Source organism: Haliaeetus albicilla, chromosome 1 (assembly GCF_947461875.1).
Source record: "Haliaeetus albicilla chromosome 1, bHalAlb1.1, whole genome shotgun sequence".
In the NCBI taxonomy this organism is placed as follows: domain Eukaryota; kingdom Metazoa; phylum Chordata; class Aves; order Accipitriformes; family Accipitridae; genus Haliaeetus; species Haliaeetus albicilla.
In genome coordinates, this window is record NC_091483.1 from 31,898,118 (window position 1) to 31,922,994 (window position 24,877).

Here is a 24,877-nt window from a genome sequence, read left to right on the forward strand (position 1 = left end):
CAGCTTTCCAGTGCCTGCTGGCAGCAGATCAGCTTGTACTTTGAACAGAAAACTTAGTATTGCAACATCTCTCTCCTCATCATTCTGCAGCACTAAAATAAAACATGCAGACACACATGCACATACACATTTTTGATGTCTACATTAAAACCTAATAAATATAAAAGCCTACGTATGTCAACATGAGTCTGTTTAATACTTGCAATAACTTACAAATCGGCTTTTAAAGAACTTCAAGACATTCTTGACAATAGAAAATAGTGTCATAAATAAAGTTTCGGAGTCCATTAATAAACTCAAAACATTTTCCAGGGAGAACCAAAGTAAATTTTTCAGTGAACTGCTGATGAGGAAGAGCTTGTTGAAAGACATCTCATCCTCCCCTCAAGGGTGTGACTGTGTTTTGGTCCTTGCTTTTTTAGCCTGGCTCAAATAATCCAAGACTTTCTTTTTTTCCCAAGTGTGAAAACATTTGAGGTCTGAGGAGAGCTCCAAGTCTTAGAAGAACTGGAGGAGAGGATACAAGAAGAGGAACAAATTACAGTTGCAGCAGCATTCAAAATCAGCCGTGAAATGGAAGGGCAAGGCATATTCACAAGGATAAAACCACCTTTTTATTTCAGCTTTGCTGTAAAGGAAAAAAGAAAAAAATAGGTAGCTTTTCAAGCAACAAAAGAGAGTAAAAAAGAACCAAAAACCAAAACAAAACCAAACCAAAAGCGTGGCTTTAGTAGAGAAACATCTACCGAGTAATAAACAGCAAAGTATTGAAGTTCTGGGCTCACCGCTGCATTTTTTAATAAATAAACTATTACAGCAAGTTAGCCAAGTAAAACTTTTAGACAAGACTCTCCAACTGCTGTCAGAAAAGACAGTTTGCATGCTTTTCCTCCAGGCACTGTCATCACTACAGTGTCCATCCACACGCCAAAGGTGGGACCCCTGAGCAGTATTTCAGCACCTCTCACTGCTCTGTCTCCAGAAAAGCCCTTTGTATTGCAGCAAGTCTGCATACTGGCACACTGAGGAAGCTGTAGCTGTAATCTGTTGAGCTGAACGAACTATTTATGTTTGCAGAGTTAGTACTAAGTGCCCAGGTGGAGGGGAAAAGGAGTAGAAGGTAAAATGATTATGGTGATTGCTTACAGTAGGTGACTGCTCCAGACTGTGTGTATGCATCCCAATACCTGCATGTTTGAGAGCTCAAAATTCAGCACCTGCTTAGATATTAAAGCACAATGGGCAGAGTTGACTAGAATCAGGCATTTGCCCACAAAGAGCACAAAAATCCTCATGCAGCCTGAAGAAACAAAATATTCACTCAACAGCCAAATCAGCTCTTCATTTGTCTGTAGATTTCTGAAGCCAAAACACATTAATAAAAGCAATTCTCTTGAAAATTCTCTTGAAAACAAAGGTTCTATTCATCACTTATTAAAATACTCATTTGCTAGCACCAAAATTAACATGCAGAAGTAATAAGATTGTCTAAACTTTTCTTTTCTAAGCAGTAAGTCTTTGTAGGCAGACTTCTCTTTGACCAGGAAATTCACGAAACCCTGCTAAGAAATATAGGAAACATCAACAGCATTGCAACAAATACACAAAGTGAAGCATTTTTCCAAGTTTTGCTTCAGATTTTGTTTCGGATTCAGGATAAATCCCCTTCCACGAGTTTGCACTGTCCCAATTAACTGCAGCATGCAAGTCAGGGGTGTCCTAGGAAATGCCCCAAGAAGCTTGGGGATGAGGCAGCACTCTGGTGGAGCTCTGCAGTGCTGCAGAGATGGAAAGCACGAGCTCCATACCCAGAGACAACATACAGGAAATGCTCAAGTAAATTACTGTCCGAGTGAGCCAAAGGAGGAAAGTTCAGGGAGTATTAACATTTTTCTATCTGACGAAAAACAGACTACAAAAGGTACGAGAAACAGATTTGTCACTCTATAGCTTTCCACATGTATCCAGCTGCCAGAAATGCTAAATGGCACAATTCAGAAAGGAGGCGTCATGCCAGCTATCATATTCCTGTATGTAGAGAGTGAACCAAAGGAAGAAAGGAAAAGATATTGTAATGAATGGGTTAACTTTGTTCATGAAATCGAGAAGGGGAAGAGACATATTGAGAGTTAACATATGCCTTGTGTAATTAACAAAAACTTGCTTAAGTGATGCATAAAGGTCACGGGAAGAGGGCAATGGCTATAACTTACTAGATAAGGGGGAAAAAAGCAATGGCTATAACTTACTAGATAAGGAGAGGAAGGACAACAGCTGCAATTAACCAAGACTGTATTTCTCCACATCAAAAGACATTCTACATCAAAGGATACTCATCCTTGAGAAAATTTACCGAATCTGCATAGTAACAGACCTGCACAAGTGAAGAAAGAAGAAGCAGGACAAGGCGGAGACTTACAAGAAAGGGGTACATGAAATGTATATAAGGAATGTAACGGTAACATAAAGTTGCGGGCCTGTGGCGGAGCATTGCCTCCCCGGCCGCCCAGCGCTGTTTTGCTCTCTTATCGCTTGCTAATAAATTCGATTTTTTTATTCAATACAAATTGGCTCCTCCAATTTGTCACGAGCGTTTATAACAGATATTAAGTTTAGAGTTTCATTTAAGGGGAATGTATTAATGCCATTTCTTCCCCACAATGCGTTAGTTAAAAATCCAAAAGCTAGTTTAACTTGCGATGTAAAGCCCGTTCTTACGCTGAAATTCAGTTTTCAAAGTAAATGTGTTAGATATGCAGACGGCCTGCGAAATTACATCCCAGTGATAACTCTGGAGTACTGTGCTTACATATTTGTTAGGTTCTGCTCTCAGTTACCTCATTTTAAACAACAGCATATGAAGACATGAGGCACATATCGTAAACATCATTCTTTCTCCTCTGCAGAAAGAGAAATTGTTAATTTACCTATATTACAATCCCATACAGCTTACAATGCCTGGGCCCAGCCCAGATATTTACACAACATGATATAGAACTCTTCCATACCTTCTTCCAGCATCTTTATGTTTTAGTGCCTTTTAAAAGTATTACAAATTTATAAATCAAGCAATATATTTCCTACACATCTTCAAGAGAGGTTCAGGTTACTATTATCTGCATATCTACTTATTCCAAGATTTCCTCAGGATCTTGCCTGCCGTACTCCATCCCCTACTTCCAAGGATTTCCCACACGACACATACTTGTTAAAACAGCAGCAAACACAACAAGCAAAGAAGCTTTCTGCACTAATACACATTTTTCACTGGCTAAAGACTTGTGTCCCCCAGATCAGAAGAAAGCAGCGAAGCTGGTCCAGGAATTCTTGAAGGACAAAGGAAGCCCAAAGCTTTATTCATTAAAGGGCTTATTCCACATAGCACAACAGTTTAGATTCAGCACACTCATGATGGACAAATTACAGAAAAAAGTGTATGTATTCATCCTCCATCTTTTTCATCTGGATGTATTGCAGGCAGAAGAGACCCACTACCCACTGCTTTCCATCCACAGAGCTCAACCTCATTATTTCACCACTGCACAGAACAGGGCACTGAGCAGCTTGTTCAGACCCACACTGGTAATCAGAGAAAGCAAATTAGCAGTTCAGTTCTCATTTTAAAGCACGGAGAGACCTCATTCAACATTTCTGGCAAGTCACGTCCAAGAAATTCATGAGGCCAGCGCTCCCAGCTGCCCGCTCCTCCCCACGCCGCCGGAGGTGACACCGCAGCACAGCGGGTGACGTGCCAGCCCCTCGCTCGCAGCACCCCGCATCCGATAAAGTCCCAAGCAAGACATCCGTGCACAGCTCCGCCGAAAGCCCCCTCTGCCCTTTAACGCTCTGGGCTCGTGGCAACTTGCAATGCCTCGTGAAAACTAATAGAAAAATACTTCCCCTAGAGCGCAATCTGTCAGAGGAGAATTCATTTACGATTTGGCTGAATGAGTTTCAGGATACCAAGGGTTTCCTGACAGGCAGGAAGAATTATTCAAATCCCACTTGATTCCCACCCCCACCCCCGCCTTTCTTTTGCTTTGCCTATGCTGCCACCAGAAGCTGGAGCCACCGTTAATAACCAGCCATTTTGCCCTACTTGTTTTCCTAACAGGGTCAAATTCTACTACACATGCCATGTACTGTTTATTTCTGAAGGTCTCTAGCAAGCCAGCTGCTCTGCAATTCACTTTCCTCTACCACATGTACGCGAAACTACTTAAACTATGTCCCAATAAAACAGCTTTTAGACAGTCAGCAACACTTTGGTCCCTATGTAATCGATTTAAATACTTGGATTTGACACATCATTTTCAAAAATTTGGAGACTTAACATGTTGTCTGTTTAATTACACACACAACCCAGGTTATAAGAGATCTGCAAAAATTTGTTTCGGGAATTAGGAAAAAAAACCCAAACACGAGAAAAATATTTGGCACAGCTCTATGCCCTGAAGTCCTGAAATATTTATAATGCTACTTGACCATAGCAGCTAGCGCTGCCACCCTCATGCATTCAAAAACCATGAGTCAGGCCCTAGAAATAAGGAGCGTTTTTTAATCTCACGATTTTAATGCCAAGATACACTCTGAAGTTTCGCTGAGTTTTTCAACTTACTCTTCTTGAACCTTCAATGTGACACTGAGGGATTATTTCGATGATTTAAATTGAACCCAGATTTTGATACAAGTGCATCAATGCAAAGGACTCGGAGCAGTCCCCCCACCACTCCCCTCCCAAAAGTTCACGGTTACTGTGACACCCAAGAACAGCACTAGCAAGAGTAACTCTGGGTTCCTCTATAGTGTCGACCATAGCAATCTTCCCATGGAGCCCCCCCTTGGAAAGGCTGTTTTAGGAATATCACTCCAGCATGCAGGAAGACAGCAAAAGAGGTCAGACAGCAAAAGAGGTCAAAGACAGCTACGGGTGGTCCTGAGTAACATCCAGCTGGGTTGCTGGTGAGGATCTCAGAGCACTTCCTCCTCCTTATGGGACGACTGGCAAAACAAACTCGGCTCTGTTGCACTGCAGTGTGGCCCCTCTGATGACTTAGATTTTGGCTCCATTTTAGTTCAAGCCTTTCAACAACAACTCAACCTTTACTCTTCCTCCCAGTGTGAAGAAAAGGGATGGGGATGGCCAAAGTGGTATCTCTGGAGTGATTTTTAACCAACACTTTGCTTTTAGACCGTGTTTATTGCTGAACAGAGATCAACGCGAGGAAGTTGCTACTTTCTTTACAAAGCAGTTTAGCCCTATGGTATTGTAACAGCCTCGTGGGGAAGCGAAACTTAACCACTCCATGCTCTCCTGAATCAGAACCGCCTGAAGTGGCTGAGGGAGGAGAGCTGCTACCATTGCCATGAAGCTGGGAGAACAGCAGGGATCTTGTGGCAGGCTCCAAAAGATAGCCCCATGCACAGGGCTGCCAGAAACTGAAATACATAGTTGACTCTACACGTCCAGGGTGGTCGCACATCTGTCAGGAGACTGAAAGCTAGAAGCCACCTCTAGACCCACGTCACCACCTCCCATGTAACGCTAGCTACAGAATTTTCCCTGAAGAAGCCGGCGTGCTTTTTGGTCTGGCAACCCAAAGCGTGTGTGCGCTGCTGATGGCATCTATGCTTGTTCAGGAATCCAGTGGTACCCAAGTGCTCTCTGCTACATAAAAGAGTGCTTGTTTCTTGATGCTGAAGCATTTCCTGTAACTGTACCAATAAAGCAAAAGCTGCCATATGGCCTTGCTTTTCTGATTAAACAGAAACCCAGTGCTGGACACAGTTAAGCCAGGACATACTACAGTCTGGCTAGGAGTGGCACAGTAAGTAAAAATAGGAAGGAAAAGGATGGTTACAGACTTACAATACAGTACTTCGGCAATTCAAAACAGAGGCAAGATATCCCTATAAATACTTATACCATCTGGTATATAGAGTACAAAGCTTTCATTTGTCATTTGGACCTTTCTGAAAAATATCCTATATATTTGTTTTTAATAGTTTTTTAATAGTGGGGTTTTGTAGTTTGGGTGGGGTTTGGGGTTATTGGGGTTTTTTTGATACCTAGCTTGTATTATCCCCTTCATTCCTGTCCCATCATACATTTTTCTGAACCCTAAACCCTGTTAATGCTACAAATAATAATGGCTTCTGAAGAGCATTTCTCTCAAATGATAGCTAACAGCAAAAACACCTGGTAGACTTATTTCAGCAGTAAGATATGTCCTCAGGCTAAGGAAAGCAAGGGAAAAAAAAATTGAAGGCAGTACAAATTGTGTTCTTGCAAAACTACCTTCCTCTTTATGCTAAAAGAAAAACCGGTGGCAAATTGAAGGACTCAAACCTATTTGGCAGGAACTCAAAAAAGGGCACTAGAAAACCAACTCTGATTCAATTTGAATGGTTAGCAATCTTAAGTGCCTAAGTGAGGTATTTCCCAACTCATAATGTCCATTGTTATGCATTATGTTTCCCAGAATTGATACTAATATTACATAAATGCATGCCACCCCTCTCAAGTGTATGCTTCCCCTGAAGCATAGCAGTTACACATTCCACAAAGCTCATCTTTATCCCCTTATTCTGGATAATATTTTTCTTCATGAGGGATCCCCTCTTGTGAGGTCTCACCTTTTGTCCATATTCAGCACCCTGCCCAAATCATAGGGGAGTTTCTTTCAAGGGAACGAGTCCATGCTGTCAGATAAAGGCTGACTTGTACTAGGTAATCATCATCAGGGCAAAGCAGGACAGGAGAATCTCTACAAAACCTCATTTGGTACCCTGCAGATACGTTCTTTGCTAAAGAGAGCAACAGAAGTCAGAGAGCGGGAACAAAGTTATTGCTGAGCTAACTGAACAGGCATAGATTAGGATATGCAATAAAACCAAATAGAGAGTTGTGCACACAGTCAGTGAGTGACAGAGGAGGCATTCAGAGTTACCAGAAGCACTCAAAGCACTCCATCCTGTTGATGAGGTCAGGAACCAGTTGACGTCAATAGCTACAGCGTCCAAACTCGTGTACTTGCACCCATCTGTCTCCATCACCACGCTAAAATCTTGCCTTATATTTGCAAGGAGGAAGCATGGGGGAAAACCCCCAGCACTTCAGCCTTCTCCAACAGCAGGAGGTTGTGAACTAAATCATCAACACCGACTGGCTTTCCCTAAATCCTTACTTTGACTGCTGTAATCAGAGTTTCCTGTGAGCAATTTCCAGTTATTTAATCCACACCATCCAGGACAAAATTATAAACTGATCTGGGCTGTCAACTGCAACAGCAGCAGTTTTCATCAGGTCAGACATCAAAACAAATTCATGTCATTTGAAGTTTTAATAATCAGCAGTTTCTATGTTTTAAAGTTCAAGTGTAGATGTGTCAATGGAAGAAAATACTCTCACAGAGGAGTTACTCAACTGGCCAGAGAGTATCATGTTCCTTCTGACATAAGAGGGATGGCGATACTTTTATCCAGAGAGACATTGCAAGAATTCAGGTCTCCCAAGATTTAAGTGCAAACCTCAAGGAGTTTCATCTTTAAGTTTTCACACTGAAAGTGAATTGCATTTCTAGACACATACACAAAATTTTGTCTTTCAGTCAATAAAACTACTCATCTGTATTTTGTTCATCAGCTCAATTATTTTAGTCAATAGTTCAGAATAGACAGTTTTACAAAACTACCCAAAAAAGGACCTGCTCTGAGGTACTGATCTGTAGCTTAAGAGTTCAGTAATTGCATATTGCAAAGAGAGATAAGTGGACAGAGCATCTCTACAGCTTTTCCAGAGCAAGGGGTAGTAAAACACCACCACCACATACCTAATATGCAAAGACTCCTCATCCCCAGGTGCTACTATACCACTTGATTTAGCCCTATAGTTTTAGGTATGGACATTGACTGGCTGGTCAAAGGTCTGTTTCTAATCTAGCTCTCAGGCTGTCATACAAACATCTCTGCTAGCCAGTTCTCTTATGGCTAACAATCACTGGCTAATGCATCTTTGAGAGAAAGCAGAAAACAGTTGGCTGGGAAAGGTCAGTTGTCTCCTCCAAGCAAGTCAATGTTTCTTCCCTTCTGGTAACAACAGTCTGAAGACTCAACACTACCGGGTGCTGAGCAGCAACACACATCAACATAGGCTGAGCCTTAAGCAAGAGTCATCTTATGGAGACAACTTATATGCCCAAAAATACATTTCTGCTCAAGTGTTTTTGCAGTGCCAAGGCTTGGGTTCTTAGCATTTACAGGATTATGCTCGATCTGCACAATAGCAAAATAATTTAGTTTACAAATTGAATCTCTCAAAGGAGATTCACGTAAGCTCCTGCTACAATGATTTTTGCTTATAGCCAGTTGCCAAAATACGACAGCTGGAAAGTGAAGAGAATAGACTGGCATCCATAGCTGACAAAAGCTGTAATTTAATAAGCATTCAGTGGCAGTTTTCACAGCTGAGTACACTGACAGACATGTCCTAGCAAGTCTGGCTTCAGCACTTCTAGACTGTGCTGTCCCCAGGTATCTGCCCCCACCGTTGTGCCAGCAGCCCCAGCTCCCGCAGCCAAGCCTGCTGGGCTGAGTGAGCCTCTGCTGCACCAGTCCCACCTACTATCCCTGCTTAGGGCACTGATGGAGGAAGAGTGTCATACGTGGAGTTGGCTTTGAGCTCCGACATGGAGATGCAACCACAGGTTTTGTTCTGCCAACCTTCTTCAACCAGTGATTACCACTGACAGGGGGGTGGGGGCCAGTTCATGTACAAGAAAAGTGTTAGGTATTACATGAGTTTATTCCCATTTTAGGGAACTGCCAATGTTTTGGGTTCCCCCCCCCACACACACCCCTCTGTACATTAAGAAAAGATTTAAAGAAGACAGGAACTCAGGCTGCCAGATAGGATGCAATGCTGCTGCCTGCTCTCCAACTGCTACTGCTTCCTTTGCAAGGTTGATTGGGTCCCCTGATCACTAGCTACATTACATTTGATCAAGCCATGAATCCAGACAATCAGTCCCTCACAAAGAACTAGTACGTTGTCCCCCGAGGGCTGAGCATACACTGCTTGTCAGAATACATATTTTGGGGGATGCCTTTTCATTCCTGAATAATTGCTAACAAGCCACCTTAGACACTAGGCAGAGAACACTCTTATTTGGTCTGGACTCAAAATACTGTGATTTGAGGAGGAGCTGCAAAAAGCCTACAGGAAACCAGAGAAGTTACTCTACCAAGATGTCTGTGAAGTTTAAAGCTTTACAAGCCTTCCATTTCCCTATCAGTCTAATAAAAGCAAGCCCAACCAAACTCGCACAAGCTCTCTGGCTTGTACATCTCCACAGTTTTTTTGCTTGCTTTTCTTTTTGTTTTTTTGGGTTTTTCCTCCCTTTAAATGCATTCAGTAGAAGAAAAACAGAACAGCACAGAAGGAATTGCTTAGCTACATGAGAAAAGCAATCCCATTACTCTACCTCTCCACGTCGCTCACAACACCAACCTAAGTCTAGAACCACAAAGAGTAGAGGTAGAAATCACTGGTAAGGGAGCCTCACTCTCCCCCCCAAAAAAACCCCAACAATTTTGGCCTCTTACTTCACAGGAAAGAAAGGTTTCACTTACCAGCTGCATTGGACTTGGAACTACGTCTGGCTTGTCATGTACAAGATGTACATTAGAAAGAAAAAGCTTTAATAGCAGATGTACTGTAAACTTTGAGATTAAGCTGTTCTGTCTGGCAGAGGGAGCATTTCCACAGCAAAGGTGCTTTTTTTAAGCATTCTGAACAAAAATGTTCTATAGCTAGAGTTTCCACTGAGGTGGTACAATCTCTTTAAGTAACAAAAACACATCTTTGTGTCTGCATTTTTCACATTTACAGCATTTTGCTTTCACTCTACAGAATTCCTTTTTTACAGTCTCAAATGCTATTACTACCAATAGAACATCATACTTAACAGAGACACTGTGATCATTTTCCCCACAGGTTTAATAAATTTGGGGTATAAGAATATCTAAAGGTGATCCAATTACATTCAAAACCACAAATGCTTAACAAACAGGGAGTTTTACCCTCCTGAAATTGATACGCTCTCCCTTAATCCAGGCTTCGCATCTAAATCACTATTCAAGCCTTCAAAAGAACTATGAAATAATTAACACAAAATAAATGTTTCTGTTGCCTTCCCATGGTAAGTACTTCACATTGTTCAATCACTTGTTAGGGGAGGAACTAGATACCACATTAGGTCATCCCTTAATATAGACCAGGGTAAGCCAAACTTCTTTCATATCCAGTTAACATGCAAACCATTTGACCTTTCCAACAGGACTACTAAAGACCTGGCAAGATCCACTTTTTAGCCTATGGGACTTCACACAAGGCATTACATTTTACTTCAGGGCTTTGTTACAGGCACAGCTGACAGCAATTGTGAGAGTTCATACTTTCAGATACTTTCAACAACCAGATGCCATTTTCTCTTGCTTTTACTTTTACTAAGCTTAGCTGTTTAAGATGAAGTTTCTAATGCAAGACTAACTCAGAAAGAGATAGAACTATAATAGTAATAATCCATAATAGAAAAATATTATGGCCTGTTCTACTTGAAATTTTCTGGCCTACGTTAAAAGAAAAAACACCAGTCTTGTAAGGAATGCATAGCATCTTCCTGTTCTGAGTGGGGACTCAACACTTGGTACATCTTGGAGCTTGATAGTATATAGGCAGAACAGTCACCCAAGTGTCACAGAGTTATTAATTTCACTCCAAGGTTTTTTTGATGGTAAACCACTGAAAACTACTGTTTTCCCTGTTAAGTAAAAATAAGGGACTGACAGCAGAAGTCTCTGCTCTGTGGCCCCTAACTACACACCAAAACTACTGAGTACATTCCATTGGTGCAGCACTTACTCATCTGCTTTGAGAGCGTACATCATGATATGGTCTTCAATTTATAACATGTTATTTTGTCCCCCTATTACCTCTCTACTTGGGTCAGCATACACAAGAGATTATGTGGCAGGAACTGCACTGGTGTCTCAAAGTGCAAAAGATGAAAAGCTACTGTGTGTGGCATACCATCCCATTAACTGACAGTGTTGAAAGGCAAGTGATGAATGAAGCAGAGAAATGTAAAAAGAGGGTGGGATATGCCTGTGCAGTGCTACACAAGTCATTTAAAACAGACTTTTTATGGCCTGTTCAGCAAGGGTGGTTTTCATTCCCCAGCTTGAAACCTTAGGTCTGTTCTGCAGGAGTGTTTAGTGGCCACGGGCACGTGCAGCCACCTGGTACTTGAGCGGCGGTCAGTCACAGAGTAGTACCTGCACCTCCTCACAGCTCTATCAAACCTAACAGCATCCACGTTTTGTTTCTCTGCCTCTGTTGCCTCTTCCTACTTTCCCCAGATCTTCATTTCCGTATGTAGCTAGTTCCAAGTAAGTCATTAGAGAGGCTGCTCTTACAGCCCAAACACAGCACAAGCTCCTAATGCCTTCTTTCTTTTTCTTCCTCTTAAGAAGATGAGACTGAATTGCTACGACATAGCATTACCAGCATGACCATGCTCCTGAAGAAAACTTTCAACAGTTCCTGGAAGCAAACGTCATTACAAACCTGATCTACCAGCAAACTTGTCTGACAAGACCATGATAGCCCTAATCTAGACCTGTATAGCCCACAATCACCTACTGACATATTTACAGCAGTAGCTTCTCTGCATTTTAACCAGGCTAGCGGAGTTAGTGACACTCAGCATCTTACCCATCAGCTCTGTCTTCAGCATCAGAGCAGCAGGACAGTATAAACTCCTTAACACAAGTAAGGCTTTAAGTCAACATGGTAACTGAAGCTACTTGCACCTCAAAGGACTCTGCCAAAAGTTCATAGCCTTTTTCTTCCCCTCATGTCAATTCTTCTAAGGAAAGATAGTACCTCTCTCTGCAAATTCAGCTTGAGGACCTCATATAGCAAGGGAACCTGAACAGACACTTTTGTCATATTTTTCCCTACTTTTACTGCCCTGAAGACTGGAGTCATTCAAAGACTCATGTAACACCAGCCTTAGCAGTGGCCTCCTTTCCTTCTGTCTCTATTCTTCTAACAGCTACCTATGGAAGTAAACATACTTCTAGTTCTTATATTTGTTCAAGCAAACCTCAGCCTCAATTTTTTTTCTTTTTGACCATTGGCAGGAGGAATATCACCTTTCCCATATTTCCAACGCTTCAGGCACACGAGAGACAGTTTTCTCTCACACTTTCCCTTACATTGATAACATATGAAATCTATTCTTAAAAAGTCAAAACAAATGGGGGGGGGGGGAAGCCAACAATGTTATCTCCTGGCTCCATACCAAAGCCAAACAAACAAACCTTTCAACACCATGTCTCTTCTCACAATGCCTTCTGATAGCCATCGGCCAATGAATAATGAGAAAAACAGTTACACTAAAAATAGCATCTCCAAATGGTGGGGAAGTCGACAGAAGTTGTCAGCCCTCCAGGGCCAGATACTCGTAAAGAAAACATGCCTAATTTTTTTTTCAGTTACTATTCAATAAATGGTCCTGCTTTTTGGCCTCTGGAAGGACTGCCAATTTTGCATCTGCTCTGAACATCTAATCAGAGTTTATTTTTTTACTACATCTGTCTTTGAGAAGTGGACACTGCAAACAAATACTTTAGTTTTTCCATCATGAAATATTTAGCTTGTACTCCTCATGCTGTAACTGTCACTTATAAGGGGAAAAAGACTTACCAGCATTTTTAAATGTAAAAAGAATATGTTCACACATCATATCAGATATCCCTCAGCTACAAGCTATTTGGTTGCTTTTTCCCCCCAGTACAGCCAGCTTCACTTTTGGGGGAATGACATCAGTAGAGGAACTATTTTAAAATAAGTTAGCTTCCTACTTGGTCTGAGAAGGTTGTCTGACAAATAAGGTCATGAACAGATGAGATGCAGACACTTCTCTTCTGCCTCTTCTCCCCTATGCCCTCCCTTCTTTCCAAATCCACTCCAATGATGGTCTGTCTTGCTTTAAATTGCAAGTGGAACAGGCAAGGGAAGGAAAACAAATGGTCAGGGGAAACATAGCCCGCTTCCCAATTTTCAGCACAAAAAGGTTAAACAGCAGTGGGAAAAGAGGCAATCAGGAAATTACGTCTGTACCAACCGATCTCTTTCCATCTTCAAGTTAAGCTGAGGAGCTCTCTAAAGGAGGTTGTTGCTTGCAAGCAGCTACCCAAACTCTGACACCCTAACCACCACTCTTAGGACTTTCAGAAAACTCACTCATATTAAACCATTTGTGCAGCTGGGAGCTTTATAATTGACCATATTCCACTCGGTTCCCAAAGAAAAACCTCTGCTCTTTCAGGACTCAGAGCAGAGAGAATACAGACTTTAGCACTAGTAGCTCATTTGTCATTCTCAGTATTTTTTTTCTTTTCAGTAAACCACATCTTGTAAACAGAATTAAACAGATCAGAATAGCACTTCTTGCTTTGTGTCTTGGCTAATCCCATCCATTTCATAAGCACTGATAGCTTCTGTAAAACACAGCATTTATTGCCCTAGGAGCAGGATCAGCAGGTAAGTGCTGTGACCTCTGCTGGTATCTCTGACCCTGTGCCAGGAAGTTGCAGTAGTGGAATACACCTTCAGCTGTATTTTGTGCAAACCATCACAACTCCGTAGCAAATCAAACCAGCACAGCAATGCCAGCAGCTGCCAGTTAGGGCTTAGTTAGTAGTTCTCAGTAGCTTCCAGGATGCAGCATAAAGTTACCAATGCAATTATCACTGGCCAGGCCACAGTTGTTCTAGTGTTTCTCTCCTATTTGTCATGCTTGCTTGAAAGACCACTTCCTCAGTCTCCCACTGCAGTAACTTATTTCATACTTACAAAAAACTTGATTTTACTGGAAATGACACATATGGCTTAATAAAATAATTCACACAACACAAGGGCAAGAGGCTTAGCCAGACTCCAGCCAATCAAAGCTGACGTGCTCTAGGTCCATTCAAAGCATCATTTTCCTTTATTCTCTTCCCATTAACATTATTTTCACAGATGTTAAAGACTTTAAAATAGCTTGCTTCCAAATATTAACAAGGCCAGACGCCAACCCCCTGAGTAAGCAAACACTATGCAAAACCAACCATACATGCTCCATCCATGCGGACAACTTGCTGGGTAACCATGTATGTACCTGAGCAGGAAGGAAAGAAAATAGGAGAGCAGAGGAGACGATTCCTCTGATAGTGAGCTCCCGATACCAGCACAAAGGATGTCAGTGTGCTCACGTGGGATGAATAGTGAGCAGCTGATGTGCTGCACATGCATTCCTCACTTCATCCCAAGGTGGGCTGCTCTTCCACCTACTCCCTGGGTGTACTGCTTGCTGACAGATTCATTATCGTCAGTCTTCCATCAACTACAAGCTTGCAACAATAACACAGAAAAACATAATTGAAACAGATGAAATAATGAAAACTGAAAAACTGCAAAGAGAAGGAGCTATTTAAAAGGGGTTTGGGATTTTTTTCTTTGTTTGGTTTGGGTTTTTTTGAAGAGGCAAAGTGACCAGTGAAGCAGGAAAGGGGGGGGGGGGGGGGGGGGGAAGAAACACACTGAAAGAAGTTGCAGTAGAAAAACAGAGCTGTCAGTCAGGTTAAGTATTTCAGGAAGACTCTATTCCATTTTATTCTTACAGTAGGAGAAAGACAAACAGCGAAACATCTTCTGAAGGAAGATGGCTAGAGTTCCCAGCAGGATTGAACAAAAAAGTAACTTTTAAATACAAGAAAAATTCCTGTTGTATTTGCATTAGGTGGGAGGGCATATATTGCACACAGGCTACATTACTGTTCAAAATACAGTTTCACTTCAGTATTTCCTTGTTCCTAGTGGTAAATACTGCAGTAAAACAGAGACAAGCACTGTTTAGAGACTGCGCCACAAAAATTTTATAGGCTACGATTTAGAACAAATATCCAAACCTCTCACAGGTCATCACAACATAATGAATACACCATCAATACCAAACACTATTTATTTCAATCTGCAGAGGAGGACAGCAGTTTTGACAATCCTAATGCTACAGTCGTGCTTACTGAATTTATTCTTATTATGTTAATTAAGCGTTGGGAACTAACCAACTCCCCAAAAAGTAAAGCAAATATAAAGTTAGTTCAAGCTCTAAAGAAGTGTGTATTATTTTAAAAGCTCCTGTGTTCCATGTAAACAACATAGACCATGTTGTAGATATCATTAACCCCAAATTCTGTAAATGTAATACTTAGCATGCCCACAAGCCAGTCCAGAAATCCTACCTAGCCGTGTGTTTGCATTACTTTATCTCCAAAACTGTATTTCTTTATTCTAATTCAGCAGAGGAAACAAACTTTTGCACAAACGAATCTAGAAGGCAAAGATCTATTGAGTGTAGACCAATTTTATTCCCAAAGTGGACCTATCCTTAGCATCAGTAAGATTTATCCAAGACTACATATCTACATGGATATCAGCAATAGCAGATCACTCATTATTGGCAATCATGATTAAAACCAAAATAATTCAGCTGCAATTACTTTGGTCTGATAGTCTTTTTGACCCAGATGGTGTTTAACAGAACATCCTGCAACTTGGAAATGAGTTTTGTTTGGAAATAATTGAGAAACAAGGAGGATCCATGATATAATTCTTGCGGTGTAACCAACACTCAAAGTGTTGGGACAATGCCTCCCACATCTACCAGGTACAGATGGAGATGCCTATTAAGTAGTGACTCTTCAGTGGCCTGTATTGATTCAGAAGCAACCAATTAATTCATATGAAGACAATCGCATTATGGCAAACGTCGTTTCACATGGCTACATATATTACGGATAGATGGATAGATATTAAGCTTTTTCTTCCGTAAGGAAAAAGTCTGAATCTTAGTCATCTCCTACAATAGCTACTTTACAGCTACCAGAACACAATTAACCTTGCATCTCAGTAATTTGTTCTTATCTGCTCTAGGTTTCCATTTTTTCAGTTTGGCATTGAAACATAGGTGTTGAATGAATAAGGAAAACAGCCGTTTCATTAATTAATGTAAAACGCCATGAGGAAAAAGTAAGAACAGCAACTCAGAATAATCTAAGTTCGCATACCTCGGTCCCAGTAATTTCGGCCTTCTTCACTGCAGGCTAACCAATCTCTTGCTACACGAGTACCACTACAGAATAAACTACCTGGAAGCCCTACAGTACAGTTACATGTGGTGGCCTGAGCCACTTTAACACTTGGCTGTCAATAGAAGATGGAGATCTACCACCTCAGCCCACCCTTTATTCCTGGCTGAAGGGTAAAGATCAAATTGTTTTACTTGCAGAGCAGCTTTCTTCCCACTGACCCCCCTTTCGTGAGAGCCATACCCCCCACACACACTCAAATCACCCCTCCCACGCCGCAGCAGCTTCCCAATGTTGGATTCCTGACCTGTGTAATGGCACGCCGCAGGGCTCAGGCAGGTGCCTTTGCAAGGTAAGGAGGAGGACTCTGAAAAGCCACCCCGCTGAAGTCCAGCCAGATACAAGCATACGTAACAAGTACTGCACGCATTTTTGTTGTACTGATTTATGCCACTAACTATAAGGCTATATCCCCAACATCACATATATTACTTACCATGGCATGTGTACAGCTGTATAAGTATACGTAGCAACTTTAAAGCACCAAGAGCCATTTTAAGTGACAGCCATAACCCTGCAATAACTTGCAATTGGTTTTGATGTTGCAACTAGTCTACAATATACTAGTTTACAAAAAATCAAATCTTACTGCTACACCTAGCATTAATGTTATCCTGCTAGCCTTAGCTGACTTTAAGAATTTCAACTGAAGAACACGTAACAGGCTCATTTTACCTTACAGAGGCAACAAGGAATATTCCCATTTAAACTGCATTCTGTACAAAGCCAAATGACTTACTAAACTTTCTTCCAAGGAACCATATGAGATCTTAATTTGTTTAAATCATTAGTAAAAAGAGATTAACTTTTCAGATAAACAGCTTTTGAAACCAGTGTATTTTCTGTGCTTCATAAACTGTACTTTATTTGGATTTAATTTAAGGAGTTTAAACTACAGCAGGAAATTAGCCCTCAGCAACACAGCCAGATTCATCCTCAGCATCTAGAGGACAAATTAAAAACAAAACAAAACCAAAAAAGCCCTCCTTGCCAAAGAACATAATTCTGCTGTCTCATTACTGTTTTGCTAAAATAATTTAATTAGCAGTCCTCAGATACAGGAAGGCATTTATACTTCATCAGGAAAAAAAAGGGCTGGGGAGGGGAGTGAATGGTACGCGCTGTTCTAGCATACCAGGAACACGGCGTTGAATTCTTCCAGCTATCGGGCCAAAGCTGGATTGGCATACCAGAACTAAGCACTTTTTTTGATCCAAAGAAGGGGGGGGGGGGGGGGATGGCACCAGGAAGTCTAATATTTGCATACTCTTAACTGCAAATAAGAAAAAACAGTTCAGTTGAGGAGCAGTGCTGAGGTATAGTAGGTGAATTGGATATTGTGCTTACCCCTCCCGTACGCAAAGTCCTAAAACCACCCCAGTCCCCATCTTTCCTTATGTTCTGCTCTTGTGGGTGCTGACACCTGTCATTAGGGAATCCCGTAACTGAGGCTTTTATATGTAGCTATTTAGGCCAATTCCCCTAGGCTACTCCATGTGACAGCATATCTGATTCCTGCAATAAAGTAGTAGTCTAGGCTAATTTCAACATATGCTTCCTCTTTAGAAACTTTTAGATGGGAAGCTTGCTTACAGCAGGACTGCACTCTAGATCTCCAGGACAGCAGAGGCCCCTACAAAAAAAGTATTACCCTTTCCCAAAACTAGTTGTATACTATGGTTTACTGCCTACAGCGCTTAATTGCTCATCAGTACCTTGCACAACTACCCTACGCAGGCAAGAGCCCATGCTTTTGCAAATCCTTGTCACGAGAGCACTTCTACCATCAAATCAGAAGAGTGCTATCTGCTTCCCTAGTTCAAATTTCTCATTAGTGGAGGAGTAACCAGCTACTGAACAAGAAACTGAATTAGAGTTTAGCTGGAAAATCCCCAGCATTTGGGAGTAAACTGCTTCCCAACCCCTTTTTGGCTCAGATATCAGCTGTATTCATCTGCACACAGGCATTTCTACAGCTCTCCAGTCCATTTTAGCCATATAAAAATAATTTCGCAGAGCTAAACTATATTTTAACTTCACCAGCATAATCTGCAGGTGGATAGGATAAGCCAAGTCTAAATGACGTTGCAGAGTTTGAATTGCTAGTTGAGATTAGCTAAAAATATTGCCATGATGCATAAACCCAAATAGAAACCTGCTCCATCTCCCAGGGCAGTATCAATTCAGCAGTCCCAACAGGTGTAAAAAATAATTAATCTTTGTCACTAAACTATATGAATATGCAGGAGGGGGAGGAGACCTGTCGACAGAGAAGGGGCCATTTGTACATAAATGCTTCCATGCTGCAAACCAAATAAATTTAAAGGTGCCAGGGTATAGAACCATCAGAAGCCAGTTTCTTCACCCAGAGATTTCCAGTGATCCTATAAATTCAATACTGCAAAGTTTGTCCCTACATTTTATGTGTGAAGTGCTTCAGCCATCTGAGGAAGGCTTTGAAACTCAGCCCACATTGAAAGACAAGCCCTCCCTGAAAACGTGGTTTTAAAGTAGGAAACTAGTTAGATAGTGCCTGGGTACAAAGATCACATTTGTTTTGACTTAGTTCCTCAAATCCTTTGAATACCAGTTCAGAGCACATACTCTATAAAACGCTCGTGAGAAACTGGTACGTTCACTCAGGCACATATTGATGAACTGCTATTTACAACTACTGTCATTTAAGTGCCTTTTTGTTGTAAACAGTGGGATTTGCAAGAACAGACACCAGAAGATCCTCAAGCTGCTGAATAAACAAGGGTAACATGAGTTATTTTTCCCCCGCTGCCTCCTGTTTGAACTGGGCTCAGCCCCGCACAGAAAACTGCCTGTTTCCTGCCAGCCTCCAACCTCTGCATCTCTGTTTTCTGGGTGGGAGCAGGGAGGAGAATCCAAGGGTGGTTTCTTTTGTTTGTTGCATAAATAAATGCAGATAAAACAACCATTTCAAATGAACGCGTCCTTCCTAAGACAATTTAGTTGGAGCTTTCAGACGATAAAGAAGATTTATTTTCCCAGGTCCCCCCCTGCCCCCAACAGCCCTCCATGCCACAGGGCAAGTTGAGCCCCAGCTTCTGTAATTAATGGCTTTGCATACTTATGTCAAAGCCCAAAGGTTGCAGGTCAGCCACAGCATAACAGATACCCACATGCAGGAAAAGAGGCAAATGCACTTACCCGAGAGATAGACAGAGGCACGTTGAAATCCTTGCCCCCTTGAAGTCTGAAACCCCAAGGAGCCGGGCCGACCAAAGACACGCTGTAGTTGCTCATGATTTTTGGTATTCAAGGATCAAATCCAAAGAACTGATGCCTGTGGAGGAGGATTAGTGTATTAATTTAAAGATGATAAAAACAAAAGGCACTGTCTACCATTCTGAAAGCCTTCCTTCTTTGTCTGTGTTCCCCTCCATAGTATAAAAACAGCCAAAAAAAACCAAACCAGGTCTGTTGTTAGTTGTGCTTTTATTCTGCATGTGGTTTTCCTTCATAGCTCAGGAGGAAACATAACTAGGGAACCGGTAACATGAACTTGGGACTTTGAGAACTTCTGATGCTGAGTAAGACAACTACGTCTTACTAACAAAACACTGTGGGGGGGGAAAAAAACCACCCAACATTAAAGCTCATCTTAAAAAAAAGTCAATGTTGAGACAAGCATGAATTGACGGTATCCCTTAAATCCAAGTATGGAAGAAATTAGCACTACTGGCACATTCATTTTGAACAAAATGAATTTCATATGCTGCCATGTCATCAGCTCAAAGCTAGTTTCTAAACACATTATGTCTTGGCAGTTTCAAAATGATGTCAAAACATCACAACTTTGAAGTTAATCAGAAGAAAATAAAATCCCTGCGACTTTTTTATTTTTCTAGCATAGCTTCATATTGGTAGAACAATGCTACAGACAAAACAGATATTAAAACCAACCCTCAAATGAAAGCTGTGAAGTAAAGCAAAATAGCCCCGGCCACAACTCGGTGCTGAAGAAGCAAAACCCAAGCATCTCCCTCCCCACAAATGTGGGCGACAAATTACCTTTAAAAGGCAACTGAGGCACTTAATTGCCGTTCAGCGTCAAAGGTAAGGGCTTCAGTTTCACCTCGGGTAAGTAACATTACAATGACATCTTAGGTAGTCGATGCTGTCTATTTTTGTATGGTTGAAGCCAGGCAGGAGCGCACCAGGGCGGGCTGGTGTAAGACTACACCGGGGCACAGCCAGATTCCATACTCGTATAGGGACATTTAAGGTGGACCTTCAGCCGAGCAGAAGCAAGTGGGCTGCAAACCCCACCGAGCTCCACAAAGCTGAGGTTTTAGCTGTTCATACACTGCGGGGGGGGGGGGCTGCGCTCTTTTTTTTTTTTTTTTTTTTTTTTTTGAAGGCAGTAGATTTTTGCAAACGCAGCCTGCCCTCACAGACCATCAGAGCGGGGCTGTCACACAGCCCCCGCCGGTGCAGGGGTGGCCATTTTAACACACATTTCGGGGTTCCCCTCCCAGAGCTGCACCGATCCACTGCTCAGACTTGTTTCCAAACCAAATAGCAAACTTTATCCACACCGATGGCCACCCAGGGAACCAGAACAGAGCTGCTCGTGCTGGGCAGGACAAGATGCATATTGGGAAGCAGAATTCGGAGCTGGTAAGAGAGGTGCCTGGGTACCTGGGCAGCTCCTGACATGCCCCTGCACGTTGGCATCCAGCAAAGAGGCAGCTCTGACCTCAGGTGCTGACTCAACCCCCCCTTGAAAGTCTCAACGAGCACCGATGTACAGAGGGGGAAAGACATGCCGCTGAGTTTTCATGTGACTGAAGAGGAAGAAGAGAAACAAAAAGCCTCCACCAAGTTTGAGCTAGGACTCTCAGGGGGCTCACTCACCGCTAAAGCGAGAACTCCAAGTCGTTTAATTGCTCTGCGCACTGAATTCCTTACAAAAAGAGGATTTTAATTAGTCACAGATTCCTTTCCATGTAAAAACACGAATTCTTTTCATTCCCTCTAAATGAAATCCACTGCAGTGACAGGTCACTATAAATTAGAGACCGCAGAAAAGCAAACCACATCTAGTGACCAGCACACATACAGTTCATCAGCACAGGCAGAAAGCGCTACCTGTCAGTTGAAAATGAAGCACTTGTGTAGCGCTTTTTTTTTTTTGAGTAAAAGCTAGTGACAATAACAGACCTAGGAAAAGATTAAGTTACAGCAGAAAAGGATACTGTTCTTTTTCATTTGTAGCAACTACAAATGGAAGGGAAGAGACTGCACGCTGAAATGCCACACATCACACTCAGCATCGCTCATCTTTCCTTTCTCATCCCCTCAATTCTGCCATGTCTGCATCTCTCGGCTTACAGATACACCAGGCAGGAATGGCAGACAAAGGAGATCCATTCAAAGTTTAATTTAACAAATTTCTTCAAATATGCTAGAGCAACATCCAAGAGAAAGCACTGCAAGCCGCTAACCCCGCTTCATGTGGGGAGCATTACACAAACCAACCAGCTAAGGGTGAGATTGTGCAACTTCCATTTACATGATCAAATGCTTGGGGGATCTACTTCTGGAGGGGGGAATTTCAAAACCCAGGCAGAAACGCTCGCCTTCACCACTGCCCACCGGGGCACAGACCCACGGGGACCCAGGAGTGGCTACCGGGCCTCCTGCCCCCCTCCCCGCCCCGGGTGGGGTGGCTGTGCCTGGGGGGGGCACCGCCAGCACAAGCCCCCGTACCCCCCAGCACCCCCACCAAAACCCTCCAAGCGCCCCGGGACGAGGAGCCCCACGGCTACCGCGGGCTGGGGGAGCAGACAGCCCCACGGCGCGCTGGGTCTCGGTCCAAGGCGTCCCCGCAGCCCCAGGAGCACCCCGGCGTGCAGCCCCACGGGTGCCACAAAGCCTGGGGACCGAGGCACCCCAGAGCCCCGTGCCCGAGGCACCCCAGCACGCCCGGCCGCGGAGCAAGGAGCCCCACAGGTGCCCCACGGCCGCGGGACAAGGCACCCCACGGGGCGCCCCGAGGCGCCGGCCCCGGGGCCGGGCGCTGCCCGCCGCGCTCCCCGCCCCCCCCCGCGGCACCAGGGCACCGCCGACAGCCCCGGCCCAGCGCCCCCCCGCCCACCACAAACCGCACGCCCCGCTTGAAAAGAAATTAAATTAAAAGTAAATAAAAAATAAGCACAGTGAAGCTTGAAAAACCCCATCCAACCTGCTGGCTTTTCGCTTCCCCCCCCCCCCTTTTTTTTTTGTGTGTGTGTGTCTCTCTCCTCCCCCCCCCCACGCCGCGGCCGGGCCGCCACTGACTCACCCACCCAGCCCGGCGGTGCGGTGCAGGTCGCGGAGAGTCTCGGACACCCGCGGCGCGTCTGGGAGGCGGCGGGTCCGTCCCCCCGCTCTTGTTTTCACTTCCGTCTCCCGCCGCTCCTCCCCCGGCCCGGCCCGGCCCGGCCCGGCCCAGCCCGGCAGCGACGGGACGGGACGGGACGGGACGGCGGTGGGGAGCGGGGCAGGGGCTGGAAAGGCTCATAAGCACCGTTCCCGGGCCGTCCCGATTTTTTTTTTTTGTGGTTTTTTTTGTGTGTTTTGGTTTGTGTTGGTTTTTTTTTTTTAATAGGGAAATGCACACTTTTTTTCCCCGTTGCTTTACACACAAATAACTCAAGGCGCACCTGTGAAACGCAAGGGCGAGCGGGGAGGGGGTGCCGGCTCTCCGTGTGCTGAGGGAAGGGGCTGCTGTGCTGGGCGGGGGGTAAGCAAAGGGGCCGGGCCCCCAAAGTGCCCCCCCAGGCAGCCCCCACTGTATCAAATGTACAGACTCTTCAGTACAGCCCCACATATGCTGCCACAGCTGCAGGGGCAGCCTGCGGCAGACCTTGCAAACAGAGGGAGTTTGGTTTATTTAATGTGGAGTAACACGAGGACTGACAGGGATGTACACTCGCCTCCTGCAGTACATCAAAGTGGGGAACAGCAGCGAGGCAGAAGAGCTGTTCGAGCTAAAAGACAAGGCTGGCACAAGAACAAATGGGTGTAAAATGGCCATGAATAAATTCAGCTCAGAAACTAGAAGGGGTCGCCAGCAAGGAGGAAAGGGAGGTTTCTGGCACGGCCTCTCCATAGAAGTGGGTGCAAGAAATCAAACGGGTTCTAAAGTGATGCTTGGTCAGATTACATTATACAATCCGCTTGCCTGCGAGCAGAAGTATTGAACAGGGAGGCTCTCAGTTTGACAGTCCCAAAGCTCACTGGGTCTGGAGCAGGACAGAGTCGCCGGGAGAGCGGGCTGCTGCGCTCAACGGGAGGAATGGGCCAAAGATGAAGTGAAAGCACTTCGGTTTCGTCTTTAGCTGCGCCTCACAGCTAGGTGAGGCTTGAGGCTCCTGTCATATTTCACACACATTAAAAGTTATTACAAGTAAAAGTGGCTGCGAAAGAAAGGTGCATCTACTTAACTGTACCATTAGCACTGTAATTCAAAGGCTTTCAATCCCCTCTTCAAGTATGCATATACTGTGGAGAAAGAGTGCAGAAGAAAGCTTTAAACTCTTATTTATCACCAGCCAACACAACACGCAGTCCTTATCATGGATGGCCCTGCCTCGCCCTTCTGTCCCCATTTAGGAAGGTGGCGCTGTCCCTTGCTTTGGTTGTCACCTGCATAGCCGGGGCTTGAGTTTGGCCCTGCTGTGCCCGTGCCCACACAGGCTACCCTGAGCGGGAGCCCCCAGGCTGGAGGTGATGCTGGGGTAGGAGACCCCAACCCCAGACACATGGGTGAGCGTGAAACTAGGGCCTGTCCAGTCCTCCGAGCCCTGGTTACGTGAACCTTAACAGGGATATTTTATCTTTGTCCCGCTGAGCTGTGTGTCTTCTCAGTTGCTGTGGCTAGGACAAATGCATCTCAAACCGCATCTCAAAAATAAAAGCCACACAAATGCAGCCGAACCACTCTTCCGGAAATCTATCTTCTTTACTGTGCTCTTTTCCTATTAAGTATCTCTAATCAGGCAAAACTGAAAATCCCCATTATGCACACAGACTCTCTCACATGATTTTAATTCATGGAGGTAAAAATTCCCCAGCACAGGGATTTTTCATTGTGTCACAACGGCCTTAGGTCACTCCCATGCTGTTTTATTATAGTAGAAAAAGCTCCAGGACCCCACTCCCTGATGTGACTCACATGACATCTCCGAGGTCAGTGTGTCCCTATGCTGACTGCTTGGGTAGCAATCTGCTCTCAGCTCACCAGAGCGCACAGCCTGTGGTCCTGCTCGATTTTGCACTTAGCCTGGAATACCGGCTAGACACATTACTAAAAAACATCCTTTTCCACTTCAGTTCTCCAAAAGCCTTCAGCTTTTCTTGCTGGAGGAGTAGCTTGCCCGAGCTATCTGCACATGCAGCATCTCAAGACCATGTTACATTAATTCATCAGGACTGAAGGAGAACTTGCAGAGACACTTTTGCTGGTAGGCGTTGCAGCAAGTTTCAGCCTTGGCGAGCGCGCGTGCACTCTGCACCATACCCACCCATAGCACCCAGGCCAGTGCCGCTCCCAGCTCAAAGCTGGCAGTCTCCTCTTTAAGTCCATCATCGCTTCTCTGTAGCG

At 43.9% G+C, this 24,877-nt stretch overlaps 1 protein-coding gene across 19 annotated transcripts in view; it reads right to left on the reverse strand.

Annotated features, from left to right (window-relative positions):
- PDLIM5 (PDZ and LIM domain 5) overlaps positions 1-22,734 on the reverse strand; it is a 134,035-nt gene extending 111,301 nt beyond the window's left edge. For 8 of the 19 annotated variants that reach the window (XM_069784339.1, XM_069784331.1, XM_069784325.1 and 5 more), the window contains exons 1-2: positions 22,578-22,734; positions 19,435-19,570 (exon numbers count right to left, since the gene is read on the reverse strand). In XM_069784339.1, coding sequence (XP_069640440.1) covers positions 19,435-19,530 — 96 coding nt within the window. In that variant the 5' untranslated portion in view covers positions 19,531-19,570; positions 22,578-22,734. Of the gene's footprint in view, positions 1-19,434; positions 19,571-20,190; positions 20,214-20,298; positions 20,457-20,928; positions 21,040-22,573 lie in introns of those variants that run through there. The other 11 variants (XM_069784366.1, XM_069784357.1, XM_069784349.1 and 8 more) reach the window with 6 other exon arrangements.
- Positions 22,735-24,877: the final 2,143 nt, after the last annotated feature.